Below are 23,405 nucleotides of genomic sequence, written 5' to 3' on the forward strand. Positions count from 1 at the left end.
GTTGTATCATTTCTGCTGTAAATTTGTTTAAAATGCATCAAGAGATGGGTTAGTGCCTGATCCCACAGTCTGCTTTTGGGTCCTACAAACTCTGGAACCTTCTGTATTGCCTCTGTGTTTATTATAAAGATTGAGAATGGGAAAAAAAGCCCATTCTGTGATAATTAAAACCAACGGAAGAGCTCACCTTTAGCTGTGGATCTCAAGAGCACAACCTACAGTTGCTGTCAGATTTGCTAATGCTCTCTTGTATTTCTGGAGTCGTGAAGGAAATGCTTTGTTTAATTGTTTTGAACACAGTTGCCTTAATACTGCTTGAAGTGATGCTGATCTTACCAGGACACCTTCACTTGCAAAAGGCAAGTAGCGTAAGTGATGATGTGCTCCCAGATTCACTAGTCCTTAATTTAGAACAAATGCACCCACATGTCTCTGATAACTTCCCAAGCCATCAGTGTTCTTGCATCCTTGCTTACTCTTACATTGTAATGCTTCTCTTTTCTTAGGTTCCTAAATACCTAGATCTTAATCCTGGTTTCAGTGGGCTGTCTCGCTAGCAGGTGAACAGCTTGAAAGAACTTACTCTGTAGTAAACCAGGTTGAATGTTCTTGCTCTTCTTGGCTGTTCCCTCAAGTTTTCATCTTTGTGATGGTTAAAACTCAGCTGTATTTGTTGTTAATGCAAGTATCCCCATTGGAGATGAGCAAAAACTGTCTATGTTTCCCTACTCTGTGTGATGTGAACACTACTTTTACTGAACCTTTTAATTTTCTCCTTCTTTTTTAGTGTAATTAGCTATCGGCTGAAGCAGTGTTGGTGCCTGCCTCAAAGATGAGCATTGTGCTTCATTGCTTGCCGGAATGGTTAAGCCTGTTGGTGGGCTTCATACATAGATGCAAAGGGCATTCCTGAACTGAAGCAGGAGTTGAATCCCTCCAAACCAGTGACTTTGGTTTTGCCCGAGATTAAACTGCTGTTATCCTGCAGCATTAAGAGAACTGCATAATTTAGCTCAGTGTGATAATGTTATCAAACTGTCTTCCTTCTTTAGAATAAAGCTGGAATGTGAACAGTATTCTTCCTCCAGCTGGGGTTTTGCCAGGAGATGACTGACCAAGCACTCTTCGTTTGCAGTATATTAGTTAAATCCTGTAAATCTTACTGCCTTACACTTGCAGCATTTGGAAGACAGGCAGATTAAATCTAGTTTTAAGCAACAACAAGCAAAAACCCCAATATATTGCTTGTAATCTGGAATGAAAAGAAAGATAATTTGCTTCAGAGCGTTCTGCAGCAGCCCTTTCCTTAGGTGTTACTGAAGAGTTGCCCCTTTAGAAATGCAAACACATTTGTGACCATGAGTGGTGGGTGACTGCAGTCCCATCCCCACTGGCACCACTGTCACTGTTCTGATTTGTAGCTTCCAGTGGGAAATTTCCCCTTTTCATAGAGGAAGCATTTCTAGAACAGTGCACTACTGATGGTAAAACATTCCCAACCAGTTTGTTTACTCAGTGATGCAGATAGAGTAGAACTGGCCTGAATGCCTTAGATAGCTGCTTGTGTATACGCCTCAGTTGGGTTTGTTTATGTTCTGAATTAATACTGGTGTGGAAGGGACAAAACAGACTTGTTTTTTTCCTCTTTCTCTCCAGTGCCAGCTGCAATGATGCCAATCTGGGTTGTGCTGGGCAACATAAACTGTTTTGAAAGAGAATGCAATTCGTGCTGCCTGGGTTTGTCAATAAGCCGTGTTTATTTGCACCTTCCTCGTCGTTAGCATTACGCACTTTGGAGCAAATGGAGTAACTGTACTATCTATGGGTTCCTGTTGACTGTGGTCTGAGGTGGTTGTTTTCTTCACTAGGGTTTCCATTTGCTCTAATTTTGGTGTGATGCGAGTAACTGTAACGCTGCTTGAGCTTTTAGCAGGGTTGATCGCTTCACTTGCAGAAGACCTGAAGGGATGTGAGGTTTTACAGTGCCAAATAGCCTCCCCGAGTCCTCTAGTCACTCTAAATGAAATGGATTTAGCACACATGTTATGCATAACAACTAGGAAGCCTGCAAGCTGTGTTTTGAGGTATCTTCTAGGGTAAAGAATGAACGATACATGGGTGAAAGGGCAAGTGTCATCAAGCTCCTCTGTACCCAGCTGAGATATACTTTGGGTTGTTTCCATTGTTGGTTCTAGTAGACTGCTCTGTTGGGCTCAGCTGGGAGGGAGCAGGTAGTTTATGCTGAAGCATTTGTGCATGTGAGGAATTACAAACCATGCCATGGGCCTTTGGCCCCTCAGCGCTGGGCTGATGTGCGTGGAATGCTGTACATACTGAAACTGTTCTGAGGGGAAGGGAGAATACTGATGTTGAACCAAAGTCCTTTAAACCTAGAGGGCATGGAGTACCTTACCACAACTGTGTGTTCCAGCAAAGGGTTCGTTTCATGGAATGATGGATGTTTCCTCTGTTTAATGCATCTGAGAGCTTCCAGGTGCTGAGTGGTGTTGGGCTTTCCTCCTCCTAACCTATCTTGGCTCCTTTCTTCCACTTCCTTTGCTGTGGAATCATCTACAGGTGCTTCCATGTGAGCAGTTGGATCCAGCTGCTGCACAACTGGCAATACAGGCATTCAGTGCAGCATTTGGCTTTCAACCAGAAAATCCTGAGGAAGGGAATGCAGGAGTAGATTTCTTTATCAGTCTTTTATATGATTAAAAATTGAGCCATTAGTGAGCTGATGTCAGGTTGGGCAAACCCTTGAAGTTTATTTTGAGGTTCAGGTGCTTCATCACACCTACTCCTTCACTTAGGGGGTACAGTGTGCAGCATCTGGGACACACTGAAATAGCAAGAAGCAGGAGACCAAAAAGCTTTGTGTGAAAGCCAACCAGATGTAGTTAAACTTCAGCTGGATTTGTATAGTGGGAAGAAAATAATTCACAGAACAACTTCAGGATCCTTGGGAAGGTCTGCCAGATAAAATGGGCTGGTAATGACTAGGATGTAAACATGGAAACACATGACTAGTGAAATGATGTCAAGTCAGATACAGCCTTGCAGGCTGTAGACTTAATGCACTCTTAATGCTTCTTGGTGTAAGTTTGTGTAGACCTCTCCAAATATTTTACTGGTGGGCTTGCCTGTGTACACACTAGAGGTTTAAAGAGGAAGGAGGTGATCACTTTCAAGTCTTAGTATCAGTGCTGGGTTGAACTGAACCTTTGAGATCTGCCAGTTAATTTCAATAGCTGCCAAACTGTTTCTTAACCACTAGGAAGTAGTTAGATGTGGTAGTGGGTTTTTCCTTCAGGATTTCCACTGCGCTGGAGATAACCAGGTTTAGAGTGGGGGAAAACAGAGGAGACAATAACACCATCATTAGTGTGTTGCTAATACATGTTTCTGTAGCAAAATATTTTATACAACTGCTCCTAAGTGGTGTCTTCGGTACTTTGCAGATGAGTTGTACCCGTGTTTCTGTGATGGGAACACGTTACTGCATGCATTTAATATGTGTATTTCCTTATTGCAGCCTTTATTCTGTACTCATTTGATTCCAGCCCTGGCTGTGAATCACTGGAACTGGATTTTCTGACTAACGTTTCTCTAATCTCTATTCTCACCATATACTGGGCAGAAGGAATCAGGTCTTGTATAGGCTGCCTGAGCATTTGCACTCAGCTGCTTGAAAGAACATTACCAAAGTTTACACCATTAAAATGCAATACTTCAAAAATTGTGTCATGTAGAGGGATTAACAACTAAAAATGACTGGTTTTTTTCTGTCTTTGTGGATCAATTTAGACAGCTAATTTTTTCAGTAGCTGGCCAGGAGAAGACGCTCCCTTCCTCCTTTGCTTCCTTCTCAAAGCCAGGCTTTTCCATCTCCTCTTCTCTCTGACACATTACTGTGTGAAGGATGCTCTAAAAGGCAGGAGCAGGATACAAAAGGAAGGCAGGCTCACATAGCATTATACAAGGAGAGAAAGAATCCTTAAAAAATATTTATCCCACACTTGGCAACCTTTTGCTTGCCCACATGTGACTGGCGCAGGGCCATCCTTGGCAGGGGCCGGAGCCTCGGCTTGCCAGGAGTCTTCCTCCTCTGGCTGCATTTTCCTTCCCTGTAACTGATTGTTTATTCACCTGATTTTTGTGTTTCAGCATTGCTGGAGTCAGAGCATCTCGGAGATGATACGAACACTTTGTCTGTCCTGACTGTACAATAGCCATGATGTCAACGCGGAGCGCTTGCAGCCAGCTCTAGTATTGAGCGTACCTCAAATAGCAGGGAGGTATTAGGTGTCAGACAAACTTACTACCACCTCCTTAGCATGAGGCTGTCCAAAAAGGAGCTGCTGTAAATACAGAGAGATGATTTGTTTCTTGCTTTTTTTGGAGAGTTGTGTTTGAGGATTTCCCAACCTTGCTTTGTGTTTGCAATTTTGGTTTAGCCTCTTGGGGATTTTAATTGAGAATAATGAGTCTCTGAGTCAGATTCTCTTGGAGCTCCTCTTGTTGGTAAGATCTTTGCATTTAAACTATCTCCTTTCTGTGTGTCAGCTCTGAGTCTCATTTGCTCAGGAGGTGGGCAGCTTGGAATGAAGTATTTTGCTTTCTTTGTGTGTGATCTTAGTATCCTAATAATATTTGGAGAATCTCCTGGATTTTGTTGACAAGGAAAACTTCTCATTTGAAGGAATCAAAATGAAGCATGGATGGCCAAAGAAAGTTCTGGTGTTGGTTTTGCTCCAGTAAGTTTGATTTGTGGTCCATCTCTGAATCATAGAATCATAGAATAGTTAGGGTTGGAAAGGACCTTAAGATCATCCAGTTCCAACCCCCCTGCCATGCCCAGGGACACCTCACACTAAACCATATCACCCAATGCTTCACTCCCTTAGTGTAAATGGACACTCTGGTCTAGTCCAGCCTCCATCATCTCTTTAATAAAGCCATGAAGCCGCTGAAGGATCTGCCCTTCTCCAGGTCTTGCTTTGACTCCCTTCTCCCATGGCTGCCCTCCAAGGTCTCTGAAATTTTCCATGATCTTGGTAGCTCCACGTGATGACAATGAAGCATTTTTTTGCCCTTGTGCTTGTCAGCAGGGATTTGTTCCGGGGGTTGGGACTTTCAGTTGTACAGTCACCAGCCTCCGAGATGCAAGGCACTGTTGTACCTGGCTGATAAATACTGTCCCAGATATCAGCCCCATATTTGCATATGTTTGTCTCCTTAATGTTCTCCTGAAATGAACAAGTTAGTGAGTGTGTTTTGGGAGGTGTTGGCAATAGTATTTTGGACCTTGCATTTTAAATGCTTTGGTACAAATCTGGCAGCCTGGATAGCACAGTTTGGGAGGGCAAGGGGAAGATAAATGGGGCTGGATTGTAGGGCCAGACATTAGTAAGATTTAGGTGAGGAAGATTGTGATAACAAGGATATCTGAGGGAACTGGCATGTGAGGCAGATAAGGCTTTTTATTGTTCAAAATACATCCTACACACACAAAACTTTGTGTTCTGCCTCTACAGAGAAACAGGATACCCGTATTGTCTCCAGGCTGAAAACTATGCCAGCGTTAGCAAGAACAAGGGGAAAAATAGGACTGAGGGAAAAGCGAGTTTGCTGAGCTTTAACAAAATATCTTTAAAAAGGTTTCAGGAGTTGTTGTGAAAATGGTTGTGATTCAAATATTAACCCGAGGTTTGGAAACCTCTTTCCCCGATTGCCTTTTTCATGTGAACTTGCGGATGTTTCTCTGCATCACTTTATATTCCTGTAGACGAGAGTCAGCAGATTTACCAGGAGACGCAGGGAATCCTGTTTGTGCAGCAGGCTGTTCCTGAATGGCAGAGGCATGAAGGGAATACAAAAGTCTTTCCTAGGGATGAAATAAACTCAGTCTTTTTCTAATGTATTTATCTCCATAATTCATTTGGGTTTTAACAGGTTGTCTAGATGAAAACAAAATATTCATGTAGTTCATTGGTACATGTAGTAATGAACTTGGGGGAGGCACAGGGGCTGCATGTGTTGTATTTCTTACTAGGGCTTTGAACTGGAAACGTAGCTACCGCATGTAGCACGAGTTCTGGCACCCACTCAGAACAGCAGTCCATCTGCTAGCAAGATACACTGAATTTTCAGTCCTGTAGCATTGGCAAATGCAAGTGCTGTAAACCGTAAGGTGAGAGGCAATTTGTGATGCCTTACTGAAGGTTGCAGTGGGGCAGACTTCACGTCTTTTACAGCAGATTACTGTCAGAAAAAGGATGTACACCTGCATGCTTGTTAATTTTTGTGCAAGGGGTTGGTGTGTTTGGGTTTTTCCTTTGCCAAAGGGGAAAAAAACCCAGCATCTTTATGCAGTGCATCATTTAGCAGTGATTTTTCGCTGTGTTCCTGCTCTCAGTTGTCTTACAAGGAACTGGCTCTTCTTAATTTGGCCTGTATGTGATACTTGTGCTACCTGGGCAGGTGTCTGCCATCCTCAAGCTCCCACCTCCTTGTTCTCATAGTTTCCCTCTCCACTTTCTTCCACTTTTCTGCCTGGTTTCACTCCGAATAAATGAGTCTACAGGTAGGGAGCAGTGGTGTTAACAACTCTTAGAATAGCAGTTATAATAGCAGTGTGGGCAAGGAATGTGTACCCAAGCTGTCTGCAATGCAAACCTGTTGTTTTAGTGTGTGTGTGGCTATGTATATCCAAGTAACAGCACTGTCAGATGTTGTAAGCAGGTCTGTTGATGATATTCCATAGCTACCTGCTAATATAGGGAAGATGCTGTCAGGTTACTCGGGGAGTACCTGCAGGTGGGATTGCCTCCACAAAACCTGTCTTAGCCTTAATTGGATAAGGAGAATGCAGCTTCATACCCAGATGCTTAAACTGACAAAGTTGGGTATTGAATAAAATTAAGCAAGATCAATATAGAACCATTTTGCTGAGAAATGCACAACATTTTGGTAGTTTTACAAGTGCTTTTCAAGGTGGACGCTACCTTAAAGCTGCAGAAAGTGGCTTCTTGTAATCAAAACACGCCATAGGATGTCTACATCCTGATGCAGAGCTATGAACAGAATCTGCCCAGTGGCACTATAAAAACATACTTTAAAGTCCAGACTTCATTATATGAAGAGGAGGTGGTTGAGATTTTAGGGTGTTTAGTCCTGCATTAAAACACTGTGATTTCAAATTGAAAGATAAGCTGCAATGCAGTTCTTTTATGGAACTGTTACAGTTCCATTAACGTTGTGTTCCTCTACAGGCTGGGCTCCGCTGTTTCTGTGTTCCATTTGGGATATGAACTTTGCTGCTTATGTGTGCTCTGCTCAGTCACTCAGTTTCAATGTCTTGTGGTGCTTTCCTTGGATCTTGCTGTAGTTGTACTCCTGAAATTCTGGGTTATTGCTGTTATTAATGATACTGTGTTTGAGCTCAGTTAGAAAGTGGAAAGCAGTTACTTAATGCGAACCAGATTTCCTATCTATGTGTGTTTACAGAGCCCCTGGCACACAACTCTCATGGCTAAAAGGCCATACAGGGCAGTAATCAAAATGCTGTTGTTCTATAAATACAGTCCTGCCACTTCTTTTGATGCAGCAATGGTGAGCTGGTCTCCTGACCATTCAGCTCTTTGCTTGTGTCTTCCAGGCTGCAGTGCTTTCACTTAAATCGAATGCCACCATAAACTTCCACCCCATTTTATAATCCCTCTGATATTCTCTGAATCCAGAATTTGGGGATAAGGCAGGATTCTGTCACGTTCTTCAGAGGAAAACAGTAGCTCAATGATTCCACAGTATTTGATCTGAATGATGATTTGATATTCTGTTAAACCTCATTTTGTGTACATAAGCAACATTGGGATTCTACATTGGGGTCAAGCTAACCGTCTGAGCTACAGTTAACAGTGCTTTAGTGTGCAAGTGTCATTAAGCTGTTTAAAGGAAGCTTGATTTCTTGCCAGTAAAAGACCAATTTGAAGTACAAATAGGAAAGAAAAGAAATGCTTAGAAAGACAATAAGTCAGCACTCATAAAAGTAATGATAATACTAGGTCTGTGGAAAAGGTTCCAGTACTTGACTGCTTCCATTACCCTTATGTTGATCTTGTTTTCAGCAATTGGTTCATATTATGAATTTGATCTGAGAAAATGGTATTTTCAGGCAACTAAAACTGAGAAAACCAGACTTTAATTTGTCAGTTTTGCAGGAGTTGGCTCTTCTGCAGAGATTCTCTAGAGCCCAGGGAATGAAAGCACAGATTTGTATGGATCAGGGTTTTTCCTTTAATGCCATTCATTGTATGTAACAACTCTTGCTCTCTCTGTCTTGCAGTGTGCCCCAGCTCATGTGGCAGGCGAGCCTGTACAGACCAAAATGAGTGTTGCCACCCCGAGTGCCTGGGGAGCTGCACGGCGCCCGACAACAACACAGCATGTGTGGCCTGCCGCAACTACTACTACGAGGGAGTCTGCATGCCCACCTGCCCTCCCAACACCTACAAGTTTGAGGGCTGGCGCTGCGTGACCAAAGAGTTCTGCTCCAAAGTCCCTGCCACCGAAACAAGTGAATACGAGAGGTTTGTGATTCACAACGACGAGTGCATGGCAGAGTGTCCCTCTGGATTCATACGCAACGGGAGCCAAAGGTAATGCACCTTCTGGGAAGCCCATCGGAGCTGTCACGTTTGAGTTTTTCCACCTCCTGTTCAGTGGCAGCTTGTGGTGCAAGCTGCATTAGATGGGAATGAGAACATACTATGGAGAATTGCGTGACTTCCTGATAAGGGCTTGCTTAGGTGAATACATCACTGAAAGGTCTGTGTGTGGACCTGCGCACTGTCAGTTGCCACTGGTTCTTCTGAAGGACTTGAGGAGGGCATTGTACCAGTACTGTGCAGAACCAGGTCTTCAGGTAGACTGTACACAGTGCAAGTGAAAACCCAGGAGCACAGGGTTGAAGGTTGGCTGATGACCATTATCACACAGAACAAACCTTGTTTTGTGTATTATTTGCTTTATGTATGCTTGTGTGTTTGTATCCTTCAGTGTATTTATTTCCCTTTTCTCACTATTTACAGAAGATAACAATGTTAGTAAGATAAAAACAAGATAATAATGCATCAGCTGACAATATTATACAGAATAATTTCTTGCAAGAATGTCACTCACCCGTTCATATTTAATTCTAACAGTTGGATTGATGTGTGCTTATGATCAGCTTATATGGACAGTAGTTTTAGCAAGCACCCTTAGTTGCCTACTAACCCTTGGAAGTCATGAACTTGGAGTAAAGGATAACATTCATAGTGCTTCAGTACTATGCCAAAGAAAGTCTTTGTAGGCTGTTCTAAGGTGTTGGGTATTTTGTAAAGGTGGTTGTGATGATACCTGCATTAGTTGTGGTTTTGTTCATACGTTCATGTCATCCATCCTTTGGATCACATCATAAGGCAGCCTTTAGTTGTCATTTGGATGCAGGCAACTTAACACTGCCTTTGCTCCTGCCCACATACTCACCTGAGAAATGTTTCTTTCGTTATCTCCTTGAGCTTGTAGTACCACCTGTTTGAACCACTTACACTGAAGTGCATGGCCATGCTATCTTATCTCAGTGTTGTGCTCTGCTGCAAGGATTGAAAGGAGCTGTAACTCAAGGCTGGTGAATGTTTTGTTCCCTAGAGGAGGTGTTAACAAACAGTTGAAAATGGAGAGCATTTCCAGCATTCTTTGTATATATTTACTTGAATGCCCTTTGCTTGTGTCTGCAGTTTTTAGTGATTTGTGGCATTTTACAGTTCAGGATTTTGAAACAGGAGGTTATTGCTAAGAAAAGGAAGCCAAGTCCTTTCATTGTTTGTGCATGAAAAAGTGCTATTACCGATTAACATGTGTCTTTAAGCTTCAATAGAAAGTTGATTTGAAGAGAGTAAGTCCATGTTCATTAATGTTGTCATCAGACACTTTTGCCTATGGAGCTGGGTTTGGGTTTTCATTTTTGCTTTCCCCCTCTAAAACGAGCAGGTAGAACAAGCAATAATGAAGTAAAAAGGGAAATTCTAGAATAAACTGAAAAATAAGCATAACTTTGAATTGGTGAAGACATTTACCAGGAGCAGTGGTCAAGAGCATGTTTCATGCATCCGTGAAGGGTCCAGTTTTGAGGTGAGGATGCAGATAGTGTAGCATGGACCCTTAAAAAAGCTGCTGTAGCCTAAGGCTGGGCTGGTCCGAGTTCCTTGAGTTTGGCTGCTAAAAAATGCTTATGAATGCTTGTGAGTATAAGCAGCAGGAGCAGTGAGCCTGTGCTTCAGTGCCTCCTCCAAGGAAGTTTGGGCTGTATCTGTGTTGGAGTTTTATAGCCACTGGTGGACCTGTTCTCTTTCCATCTGTATAATCCCTTTTGAACCTGCTTGGACTTCTGGCCCATCTCTCCCAATTCCTGTTGCAAATTAGTTTTGCCTTGCTTCAAGATACATCCTTCCATTTGTTTAAACTTGCTGCTTTAATACCTCTTAAACTATAAGAAATAGTGACTAATTCACTGCTCGCTTTCTCCACATCACTGATGACTGTGTGCTCCCACAGTTGTCTTTCCTGAGTTAAAACAGCCAGGATCATGCAATTCCCTAGTGCTGAGTTTCAGATGTTGGTTTAAGGGCATGGAGACAGACAACTTTATAAGAACTTGAACAGTATTTTCCCATCTCTGGTTCCTGGCTGGCCTATTTGTGGAGGTTGGGCCTGGATCATCAGACTTTGCAGCACTCTGAGGCTGTCTGCAGTGATTACACCCAGAAAGAGCATCCTTGTTATTAAGTGAGAGTAAATGCACAAATGCAGGGTCACTGGGTTTTACCTGAAATGCCTTCAACTTTAGAAGGACCACAGAGCCTTTCAGAAGCTGCCAGGCAGTGGTTATGGGTCCAGTCACTCCCTCCCATGTTGCTCTAAATGGAAGGGATGATGTTCCAGCCTCTCTGGAGTCCAGTGGGCAAGGATGCTAAGTTATCTGCAGTCCTCTGCAGAAATGTGGTAACTTTCATTCTAGCTTGAAGATTTCTTGAAGCTTTAGAGGGAAATGTCTCTCAGAATTTAACTCAGAGCAGCCGTAGACTCAGAGTTGTGTACTGTGGCTTATCTCTGGTCTCCCTTTCTTTCCCTAACAGCATGTTCTGCAGCCCTTGTGAGGGGCCTTGCCCCAAGATCTGTGAGGATGGGAAAACAAAGACCATAGACTCCGTCACATCGGCACAAATGCTGCAGGGATGCACGATTCTCAAGGGAAATCTGCTGATCAACATCCGTCGTGGAAGTAAGTGTTGCCCTCTCTTTATGAGCCTCTGATAAGGCTGCTTTTCATATTGTCCCTTTTGTCTGTCAGCATAATGATAAGAACATTAAAAACTCAGCAAACTGTTTGCTTTCCAGTCCCATAGCAGTGCTCCTGTTTGATTTGGCCAACGGTAGCACCATTCTCCAACATGTGGATGGAACAGGGATTCAGCTACCGAGTTAAAGCTGCTATTTTCGTTAGCTTTTTTGGCAGGACAGGGAACCAGGATTAGGCAGTGAGATGAGCAGTAGTCCCAAAGGAATAATAAAGGCTGGGGAAGGTGGAAAAGTTGAAAATCCTTGCATCTGGGTAGGTAAATAACTTGCCTGCTACTAAGGCATGGCACTGTGAGACTGCCATATCCTCCCTTCTGAAGGTAAGGTGTGGTGTCTTGCTAAAACATGGAATCCAGGGTGCTGGGAGCCCATATAAAGCTTAGCACTGTGCCTTTGGATGGTCATCATTAGTGAGCTGGCCACCTTTGTTGTATGTCTTGAACAAGCTCTGGATTAAATTTGTCAGAGCAGTGATTCATCAGCCAGGGAAGTGTTGACAGCTGATGAGCTCTTAAAAGCAGAGTAAAAATCCCTGTTAGTTTTTATTGGAAATGTATCTCTCTATGGAAGGTCCCTTTTGGTTTCATGAATAAGGATGAATTGAGATACATTTGATTCCTTTCTTCCTGCCTGAATGAAAACTTCAGCGTTTAGAAATAGCAACATACTGATTGTTTCACTCATGGTCCTATTGCTACAGGTGCAATCTTCCTTTATGGGAGATGTTCCACTTACCCTGGAGCAAATGTGGGGGTTTATTATCTTTTTAAAGTATATTAGAGTGCTAATGGGCATCTGCTTCCTCCCATCTTATTTGGTATGGAAATCAGCCATTAGTGTTTGGTAACTGGGCTTCCCAGGTATCTGTTAGGACTTTGGTTTGCTTATGGCAGCAAACACACCCCATAGCAGCTTCTTCCATCCTGAGTGCTTAAAACTTCCTCTAGCAACTGTAATGTAACTTTGCAGGATGATGACACCAGGCAATGGGCATGGACCAGGAATTGCTGGAGTTAAGGACTGCAAATCTTGAGCCTTGTGAGGTGTTGCAGACCTAGGCAGGGACAGGATAGCTCCTAGGGGGGAGGCAGTACTGAAGTGCAGAGCTTGCTCTGTGGTCACTAATCATTTATCATAGAAGATCACATTTAGTGAGCTATGTGGCGCATGCTCCATGCATGGCACAAGCATAGCATCTCTGCTGTTTCATCGGGAGTTTTCAGTTTTGTAGCCAAAGCTTTCTGGGTCACTGAAAGCAATGCTTTCTGCCCCAGGGAAGACCAAGAGCATATCTTCAGCCTTTCATCTTCAGTCTCTGTTAACCAGTGGAGCTTTCTGCCTGAGCTTTGCTCTGCAGCTGAAGAGCGATTCCATTCTCATGGATGTGTAAAAGGGTCTTTTCATCCCTGCTAGAATGCTGGCTCAACATTTGGTGCTGGCTTCATAGTCTGATGTCCATGGAAAAAGCAGGTATACAAGTATGGAAAAGCAAGACTGGTTTTCCACTGTTGCTCTGTGGCTTAATTTTGCCCTTCAACCATCTGTCCACACAGGCAGTTGCTGCTGCAGGGGGCAATACCAGTGTCTCCCATTTTCGAAGGCAACAAATGCTTGCTTTCCCTGACCTAATGCTGCATTAAACAGAAGAGCAGTTGCAGCTCTGAATCCTGCAATAATCAAATCACATTTTTCTTGCTGTAGGTAACATCGCCTCAGAACTGGAGAATTTCATGGGTCTCATTGAGACAGTAACGGGGTACGTGAAGATTCGTCATTCCCATGCATTGGTCTCCCTGTCTTTCCTGAAGAACCTGCGGTACATTCTGGGAGAGGAACAGGTGGATGGGTAAGTGTTCACATACTTGTAGATGCAACTTTACGTTAATAGAAAGCCACAGAGAATAAATCTCCTGATGAGCATGCACGTGCCCTTTATAGAATCTTCTCTTCCACTAATGTGCAGCGTTTCTCTAATGAACACTGCTGCACAGTCATTGCTCATTTGCATTGCTACCCAAATCAGCATATTAAACTGAATATATTAAGAGTAATTTTATGGTAACTTTGCTTTTCACTTCAGATTTTCTGGGGAGGTGCTTTACATTGGTAAATGGTCTTAATTTGTCCAAACAATTGGATTTCCTTACTGTTGGCTTTTAGCAGAGCTTTACGGAGAATGGTGGCTGGAGGGAAACCTGACCTTTACTAACAAGGAGTGCAATGGAAGTGACTCAAGTAGTATGAAATAGGTTGCAAGTTACATTTGTTTGCGACTCCTTGAAATGCTGACGTTAAATGAATTCTCTGTTGAGCAGAAAAAGACTGGTCAGGAAAAGTCAAGTTGTTCCCTTGAAATGTTTCCTGTGGTTTATATTGCTTCTATAATTCTGATACTTTCTGGTGTATGTAACTCCTGTTTTCCTGTGATGGCAAGAGATAGAATCATGGAGTGGTCTGGGTTTGAAGGTACCTTAAAGCACCTCCACTTCTAATCTGCTGCCATGGGCAGGGACACCTTACACTAGAGCAGGTTGCTCCAAGCCCTGTTCAACCTGGGCTTGAGTGGAGACCAAAGTTTTAACCTCTGTGGAGCTTGCAGTGCTGAGGTGTGTGATGGTCCTTCAGCAAACTGCCTTGTTCTTTCTGTTCTTTAATCAAGTATCCATCCCAAGTTTAAACCAGGGCTCTCTGGGATAAATAAGTCTTCCTCAGTAGTGACTGAGCTATTAAATGAAGAATTTTGGGTACTCATGTAAGAAAAGGTGGTGGGAGGGTCATGGGAAAGGTTGCTGGTGCCTGACTTGTCTTCCCTGGCGGGATAAAGTTACAGCATCAGGGATTCTTCACAACCTCCCTGTTTCTCTCAGGCTGGTCTTTGGTCAGCCTTAAATTCTTAGCATTCCACCATCTGACAGAGCCAGTTAAAGGGCAGCTCTTCATCCTGCACTGGAGAAGCACACTGTCTTAGGAAGAGCACTGGCTCTATGGGAAATCTTGCTTCTAATTGCAAATATGGGAGGCTTGTCACTGTCTCGAGCACTATGTCTCATTCAGCCCACTTAGGATGTGGCCTGCTCTCATAGATACTCCAGTCATTGATTTGTCTTTTCTTCTCTCCCCCTTGCTCTCTTTAAATTTGAGTTTAGCTTTGTGCTTCAAGTAGCAATTATGTTTATGGTACCTTGTGTGTCAGCAAGGAGAGTCGATAGGAAGGAAAATGGCAGGTTTTTAAATCAGACTCCCAAATAGAGGAGTAAATAGGTGCAGCTTTGAAGAGGAAAACAGGGCTGAGTGGGGGAGGTAAAATAGATCTATAGTAAAGAGCTGCTTGAGCTAAAATTGACCCTTGTTAGGAAATGACTGCAGTTACATACTTTGGGTCAGGGGCACTCTCCCTGCTTGGAACACACCCAGCATCATTTGGGCATTACCACAGCCTAAATAACCTTTCCAAAGTTACTTAGATGGAAGTAGGCACCTGGCAAGGGGAGACTGAGCTTGAACAATTACTTTGACAGAGTTACGGACAACAGGGAGTGAGTGGGGTCTTAACCTGGGGAGTCCTGGGCTCCTGGAACAATGGCTGTTTATGCAGCATTGCCTTGGGGGAGAGAGGGAGGTTAACTTAGGATCAGTTGTAGCTGTTCATTACACAACTGACCCCACCACCACAGTCCCTTTTTATGTTGACCTGGATTAACAAAACAGGACTTCAGGATTTCTTCCCTCCTTGTTCGTTTGCTGGTGCCTGCCCTGGTTATCGCAGAAAATAGAAAGTTTAGAGGGAATTTAGTTTGTTTGCAGAGTGTTCATTGCCTCTTTTGAACACTCTGTAGAGAATCTGCTCCCATGGCAAGGAAAGAAATCTCTTTGCAAACACAGGAACAGGAATGGAGATGTGCTGTGTTGAAGGATTTAGTTGCAGTGGGATTTTCTGTCTCCTCATCATCATAGCACTTGGAGATGAACAGCTTCTAGTCTCTGTGTCTTGCAGGGTTACTTGTCTTGTCCAGGATAGTTGGTCTGCCCTAAACCTCTGCTGTCTGTCATCTTCCTGTAGCCAGCTCATTCACAGCTCTCTGCCAGTTCTCATTCCCTATTTGGTGCAAGTCACTTGCCTGTACAGATCACTCATTGCTCTCTTATTAAGAGTACTTATCTGGGCACTACCCCTTCCAGGAGCTTTTTGCATCCTGTATGCTATGGGGGGGTGGAACACAGGGATTGAAAGCTTGTCGAAATGTTTTCATCACCCACACCTCCTTTTGGTTTGGATTTCATGTTCTGCCTCATAGCTTTACAGGGGGTGAATGTGCACAGATGCAGTGTTGCGTGCAGATACACTGTGAAGCAGGCTTTGAATGTGTGCAGTCAATAATTGAGTGGCTGTGGGTGCTCTGCAGTTAGGGATACACATCATGTTGTGGGAATTCTCTCCTGTGGGTGTACATGGCTTGTGCAGGTCGCCTTGAGGCTTTTTATGGCAAGCCTGGGACCAGATGTGCCTCCTACTCCTACTCAAAGGTTTAGCCTGTCCTTCAGGCCATAATCTCCAGCCATTCCCTTAGTTACTGTCTCCAGGGTTTGATTGGCAATGCTTTGTTTTCCTACAGTGAATCTTTTATTCTTTCCATGCTATCTTCCTTGGCATCCTGATTTTTTCCACAGCTGTTAGAGCCAAAGTCTGATATAATCTTTATTTATAACTTTATTTATAACCTAAGCCCTAAGTGCACTCTGGTTGCCCTCTGCTCCACCTCTCCAGCCATGCAGAGCTGCACCTCTCCTGTGACTGAGACTGTATATAGCCCTCCAAACGTGCTTTCCCTGGTGCTTTGAATGGTGCTAGAATAACTTCCACTAATTTAGACTTCCAGTGTATATCTGAACCCTTAGGACCTGTTTACCTTGCCTCGGTTGGCTGCTCAAACTCATGCAGATGGCGTAAGGTACGAGCCACATTAACTCCCAGTTCGGGCCCAGTCGCTGTGCAGTTGTGTAAAGCACCAGCGTGTGTTTGATTTGCTTCATGTATTCACACTCTCTAAAGCTCAGCCATGTTGCTTTGATACAGGATCTGTCTCTAGTGGCTGCAGCATCATTGCCACAGTCGTGAGCAGGAAACAGGCTAGCTGTTATTAAATAAGGTGGTTACTGTAGAGCCACACCTCTGCTTGTTGTGTTGAGTCTCAATCCAGCTTTTTGGGTCCTTCCTAAGCAGGTTGGTTGCCATCACTTAATCACACAGCTAATTATGGTGAGGTGTCATCTCTTCAGCGTGCACAGGGAGCTGCAGGGATTTTACTCATCTCTAACAGACTAATGGTTGTCTCAGATAAGCACGTTCTTTTGGTGATGTCTGTCAAATCTCTCTTGCAGTTTAGCATCCTCGTTGTCACCTGGCAAGATGCATTTAAAGCGTTATCATGTATATGCTGCCTTGTCAGCCAAGCACATTCTTCTCAGCATCTGTCTGAAGTGGTACCAGTATATTGACTTCATCAGTAGTCAATTCCTGAGCAATTAGGGGACAGTTAGAAACAGGAGAAACCTCTTGCCTTCCACATGGTTCTGCAGATACACTCAGCATCTTGGTATGTTACAAGAAACTGCAGCAGTGGTCTGAGCAACTAGAATGCACATTTTCCACTTCAGGTTGGGTGAGGGAGGAATTAATGCTAGATTCTAAATGAAGCAGGTGAAGGAAAACCATCAGTGTTTAGTGTGTCAGCTTCATTGTTTGTCTGCATGTTTATCCTGCAGAAACTCTGCCTGTACTTACAAGGATTTCTAGAGAGCCAATTGGATTGCATTAACATGGGCTCACCAGTTCAGAATGGCTTGCAGAGGTTGCAGGGCTCTGTTGTATCGCTGATTGATTTGATGCAGTTAAAACCAGTGGGACTTTTCCTAGAAGTATCACAAATGCTGCCATGATGGGCTGGTTTGATTTAGATTCATCAGTAGAGACCTTTAAGTCATTTCCCAATTGTGTGTTCCGGTTCCTACTATCTCAAAATCTGAGTGTCTTTGTAGGTGGTGTCTTGATGCTGATGTAGAGCCTGTCGTGTAGCCTCTGCTGCACTTGGTTTGTTGCTTGGGTTTTTGTTTTTTCCCAGTTCAGCACAATTGAATGGTACCAGGACTTTCTTCTCAATATATAATCAGATTTACACACTCAACTTTGTGTTCAGTATCTGTAGAAATACACAATGTTCATGTTATTCCACTGTTGTGCTTCAGGAATGGGCTCAGCACATGCTGCTGCGTGGGTTGTTTGTCCTGTACTTTCAAGCATGGATCCTGCGCTTGTGCAGTCAGTGCAACTGTTCACTGTCAGGTTTTGATGTATAGGTGCAACTGTACTTGGCACAGTGGAGGAAATCTTTATTGGGCTAAGAGGTGAACTAAGGCGTAGAGGCCAGGAAACCTCGCTGTGCAAACTCTTATGGTTACTTCTGTAAACACAAGCAAGACAGCTGTGGTCACGATTGTGTTTTATTGTCAGAACCGCACCATGCTTTTCCTCCCATAAGGTGTATGAGGTTATTGCTTCCCACTTGCCACAAAATGGAAAATCCAGTGTAGAGACCTGCTGTTCAGAGGACTTGGATTTAATTCCTCACAGCAGCTTCTATATGATTATTAAAACACACGTTGGAGTGGGCTTTACATGGTGTGATGTCAGCCTCAGTCCTGTGTTGCAGTCATTTCCCTGCCCTCTGACCAGAGGGGATAGTCAGGGAAAACTCACTTCACGGGAGAGAAGAAAATCCTTTACTCTGCTGAAGACCTGTTTAATAAGAGGAAACACAGTGTCTAAGTTTTCTTATATTAAGGTATTCTGTGTTGGAGTTGGCAGTGAATTAAAACTAATACTTTTCCTTCAAAAATTACCTTCTAGGAATTATTCCTTCTACGTGCTTGACAACCACAATCTCCAGCAGCTGTGGGACTGGAACCATCATAACTTGACGATCAAGGAGGGGAAGATGTACTTTGCATTTAATCCTAAACTGTGTGTTTCTGAGATTTACCGTATGGAGGAAGTTTCAGGAACCAAGGGGCGGCAGAGCAAAGGAGACATAAATCCAAGGAACAATGGGGAAAGAGCCTCTTGTGAGTAAACAAATCTCAAGGCAGACTACTTAAGGTGTAAGCCCTCATCACACTGCCACAGTGCTGTCCATTAAGTATCTAGAGTTGTGAAGTTACAGTAGGGTTTCAGTCATTCAACTTGTTCAGTTACAAAATGTAGCTGTGAAAATATGTTCACATGTGTGGAAAATTATGTGGTTACACAGTCACTGTCTCATCTGTAAAAACCATTTGATGAAGATGACTGCTTTTTAAGTACCCTGGTTTTTTTTTTGTCAGCATCATATAGCAGTAGGAACATACCTGGGAAATGAGAAGTGTAGTGTTTTGGTATATCCAACAAGGAGCAGCTTCCCAGTTTCCTTTGCAGATGTACATCATTATAGGTATTTTCCTCTCTTAGATACCTACCTTTTCTTAATACTAAGGAGGCTGCTGAATAACAGTTCCATAGACATTAAAACTCCTATTTTCAAGCTTCTCTTTTCAGCTGCTGCCAAATACTGCACCTTGTTGCTAGAAATGCTTGTTGTAAACTTGGTTTTCCATGCTTTATGTTCAGATTATTTGCTTTTCAATGGGAAACACTTTTAGAGTTATTCACTTTTCCTAAACCTCAGTCTCTGCATTTCATTTTGGGTTTTGCAATGGTCATGTTTGTTGGAGCATTGTCTTTTGACTTTGGGATCTGCACATCAGGTCTCCAAGTGTAAGCAACACAGTCAAAAGCAATCTCTCATCTAGAAGTTAAGACAACAAATTTGACCTCATACTCAAACTCTTAGACTCAACAGTGCCTTTTTCTCTGGTCTGTTTGTGGTGTTCTTGGAGCTGGGTAAATTAAAATGGATCTTGTGTGTAAGTCAAGTCCCCTTGTTCTGGATGGTGTTTACAAAACTAGGACACGTACTCTGCTGAATGTCTCTTAAGGCATGATGCATAAATGCAGATGGCATAGATCCTTGTTGTAAGCACACTCCATTCTTTGCACACTGAATAGAGCAAAGGCTTGCAGTCCTGGAGGAGTTACAGACACACAGCCAGGCCTTACTACTGCTGAGGCTAGTGCCAGCCGCTGCCTGTTCTTTAAAACAAACCATTACAGAAAGCTTTCTGACTGGGAGAAGGGGAAAAGAATCAACAAAAGCTAAACTGCCTTTGAAAAGATAGCACCAATCGTGCCAGTGTACATGAGGGTGAAAACCCCTTTATGTTCAGAGGCTTCTGTGGAATGCTAGAAACTAACTCACAGTTGCCTCTTGGAACACAATTTCTTCATCCAAGAATTAAGTTTTTAAAACGCTATTTTGGTCTGGATTGGAAAGCTCAGTGAGTTGGGAGTGGGAAGCCATTCATTTCAAAGCTGCCAGCTTCCATCCAGCCCTGTTCCGAAGAGTAGCTGGAAGCTGCTGCCATCAAATGGTTGTGTCGTATATGAGCTGAGTTTTGGAGTTCTTGGGCCAGCCTCTCATGAATGGGGATGTAAACTCCTTTGTCCTTTCCATGTTGTCCATTCTTCAGAAAAAGAAATTGTACTCAGAAGTTGTCCTGCAAAGAGAGAGAGCTCAGAGGTCAGTCACTGCTCTGTGTGTGCACTGGAGTTGGATGATAAATTTAGTGCTTCTAAACCAGTCTTGTGAATAACCAGGACTTCGTTCCTCACTCAGGGAGAGTCTGAAGTAGTTTTCAAGAGCTTTCTGATGATGCATTAGAAGAAAATGTGCTTCAGAAAACAAAATAACAAGTAGCTCTAGCATGTTCTGAAATGATTGCCAAGGTCAATGCTTACCCTTAAGCATCAAATGTAGTAGGATGAAATACGAAGCTCTACAGAGACAAAGGCTATTGGCATACTGTGGTATCATAGGCACTACTGGAAAGGCTAATTGGCTAAAACTGATACCTGAGAGGAAGCGAAAACTAATAGGTGATGTGATGCTAATTCTGTTACGCCCTGTCCTTTCGTATTGCAGGTGAAAGCCACATTCTGCGTTTTGTTTCCAACACTACACTCAAGAATCGGATTAAACTAACATGGGAACGGTATCGCCCTCCAGATTATAGAGATCTCATTAGCTTCACTGTTTACTACAAAGAAGCGTAAGTAGATGTTGTCCAAGGCAAATGATGACCAAGAGATAGTAGACAGTTCTGACTAGTGGATACCTCATCCAGTTTACATTTTTCATCCTCGAGTCCTGCTTGTGTTGTCATTCCTCCTTGTTGGATCACAAGCCCCCTTTGAAAAGAGGATTGTTTTGATGGAAACCTACAAATGGATTCCAAATCCATCAGAAAGTTCCAGCTTTGGAGCAAATGAAAAATGAGGTGGATGGTTTGGCAGTTCTCAGGGGTCTAATTCAGAGCTCTTTGTAAGTCATGTCATCTTTACCAGGTCATGTCCTTCTCTAGTCATAGTACTGACTTCAGAGCATCACAAATCAGGAGTCTGCTCTATCACATTGATGACTTGTTTACTCAGGGTTTGGGGTTATTTTGATTACCTACCTTTTGTAGTTTACTACATTTGTATCTTGATAGTGAAGGAGTGTGGCAGTTTCTAGAAAGATCCTCATTTCTTGGGACGTGTCTTTGCCTTTGCACATCCCTGCAGTGTCTTAGCTTTAAAACAGTAAAAACTACAAATGAGCACACTAACAACTCTCCAAGCAGTTTGGGCGTGTGAAAGGAGGTTCTGAATGCTGGCAGTGACATAAGGAGCAAGACTGCAAGAAACAGAAGCACAAATTGTTCAAGTCCAGCATCACTTGAAAAAGAATTATCATTGTGGTGGTGTGCAGTGATGCAATAAACTTAGTGCTAGATGAGCCTGTAGTAATTAATAACAAGAATAGCACTTCATATGCTTTTGCACCAGTGTTGCAACTTAAGAAAAGTAGAACTATGTAAGTGTGTTTGTATTGTGTGGACATAAAAGGGGAAGAAAAGCCTGTTGGACTGGTCATGGCCAGTCATGGAAGTTTGAATTCTTTTTGGTAAGAAGCTTAGCCAGTATCAGTAACTGGTTTGGATAAAAACAGGTAAATTTAGTGTTTTCTTGGAGAACTTTGCCTTATTGCTAGTAACTGAAGGTAAAACCTGCAGCTAAAGCTGAACTCTGAATTCTTTACCAGTTGAAAGTAGGTACAAATTTTACTGTGCTTTAGTCTGTTACGGAAAACAAGTAATCTTTATTTAGTTCATTGGGCAACATTGAAGTGAGGCACTCAAATATATGACAGTTTTTAGGAGAAAATATTACATATTGTTTTTTCTTCCAATATTTCAGACCATTCAAAAATGTGACAGAGTACGATGGGCAAGATGCTTGTGGCTCCAATAGCTGGAACATGGTTGATGTTGACCTGCCACCGAACAAAGAGAACAATCCTGGAATTCTCCTGCAGGGACTGAAACCTTGGACTCAATATGCCATTTATGTCAAGGCTGTTACACTCACAATGATGGAAAACCATCACATTCATGGAGCAAAAAGTGAAATTGTATATATCCGAACCAATGCTGCAGGTGAGATGCTGGGCTCTTGGGTAAGAGGTTGGTAATGCTGTGGGTATGGTCATTATAATAACAGAACTACAGTGCAAGTTCTGTTGTTAATACAGAGATTGAATTTATGTGCAGATGACATGTATGATGATGGAAAGTTTGCAGTGATTTTGAAAGCATTTGAATTCAAGCTTCTTGGTTGTCCAGACAGTTCTTTCATTGGGAACTCCAAGAGTTTTTTGAAGTTAGGGTTTCAGACTTTTTAAGGTTACATTTAAGTACAACTGCTTGTGGTTGTAGTTGAACCCTTAATAGCTATTGTTTGTGGGGCAGCAGTGGGAAATCTTCTCTTTGAAATAGGATGGTGTTCTTTCTTGCAGCATAGAAATGGATTGGGATTTGCTTTGAAAGCTTGCATTAGAATACATTGTAGGATACTCTAGATTAAAGTAAGTGTCTTGTTTTCTCCTCCAGTGCCATCCATTCCCTTAGATGTTATTTCAGCATCCAATTCCTCATCCCAGCTGATTGTGAAATGGAATCCTCCCTCTCTTCCTAATGGCAACCTCTCGTACTACATCGTACGATGGCAGCAGCAACCTCAGGACAGTTATCTTTACAGACACAATTACTGCTCCAAAGGTAGGAAAACAAAATGGGGTTGTGTTGAAATGCCTCTGACTCTTACCTGTCAGTGCACTTGATTGACAAGAGCTAAACCCATGCCCTGCTTCACAACTAGAAGGGAATGGCTAAACGTGGGTTGTTGCTGTATTCATAATAGGGAGAGAGAAGAAACAATCTGTTTCTGTTCTTTTCTTCCAAGATAAAGTCCCAATTCGAAGATATGCTGACGGGACCATTGATACAGAAGAAGCTACTGAACCCACCAAGCCAGAGGGCTGTGGGGGAGAAAAAGGACCTTGTTGTGCTTGTCCCAAGACAGAGGCAGAAAAGCAAGCTGAGAAGGAGGAAGCAGAGTACCGCAAAGTCTTTGAGAACTTCCTTCACAACTCCATCTTTGTCCCCAGGTAATGGATTTTGGATACTTCCTCTTTATAAGTTGAACTAATAGTTTAGGTTTTTAACATTTGGTATTGCTGAGGGCTCCAGGGCATGAAAACATACAAAGATAACATCTGAAACACATAAACATTGCCTTGTATATGAGACAATCCGCAGCCTTTTTTTTGCAGTTTCCCTTATTCACTAATTTTCATCTCTTTCTCTCTCAATTTTAGCTAATAGTAAGGGTTCTTACCTATATTGTTCAAGGGCTTGAGTGATGGTTTCTTTTCAGAGTCAAGAGTCACTTGAGGAGCTATTTCTGTAAAAGGGTTTCAGAGATGAGCAACATGTGGCAGACAAAGGGTTTCGGATGTGGTCTTTCTCTCAAT

The 23,405-nt window shown here is 42.9% G+C and overlaps 1 protein-coding gene across 2 annotated transcripts in view; it reads left to right on the top strand.

Moving 5' to 3' along the window:
• IGF1R (insulin like growth factor 1 receptor) overlaps positions 1-23,405 on the top strand; it is a 178,344-nt gene that overhangs the window by 123,017 nt on the left and 31,922 nt on the right. For both annotated transcript variants that reach the window (XM_034066252.1, XM_034066251.1), the window contains exons 3-10: positions 8,348-8,660; positions 11,181-11,326; positions 13,105-13,249; positions 18,308-18,522; positions 20,475-20,601; positions 21,791-22,029; positions 22,483-22,650; positions 22,835-23,039. In XM_034066252.1, the coding sequence (XP_033922143.1) occupies positions 8,348-8,660; positions 11,181-11,326; positions 13,105-13,249; positions 18,308-18,522; positions 20,475-20,601; positions 21,791-22,029; positions 22,483-22,650; positions 22,835-23,039 (1,558 nt within the window). The remainder of the gene's footprint in view (positions 1-8,347; positions 8,661-11,180; positions 11,327-13,104; positions 13,250-18,307; positions 18,523-20,474; positions 20,602-21,790; positions 22,030-22,482; positions 22,651-22,834; positions 23,040-23,405) is intronic.

This window comes from Melopsittacus undulatus, chromosome 9, assembly GCF_012275295.1.
Source record: "Melopsittacus undulatus isolate bMelUnd1 chromosome 9, bMelUnd1.mat.Z, whole genome shotgun sequence".
Lineage (NCBI taxonomy): Eukaryota > Metazoa > Chordata > Aves > Psittaciformes > Psittaculidae > Melopsittacus > Melopsittacus undulatus.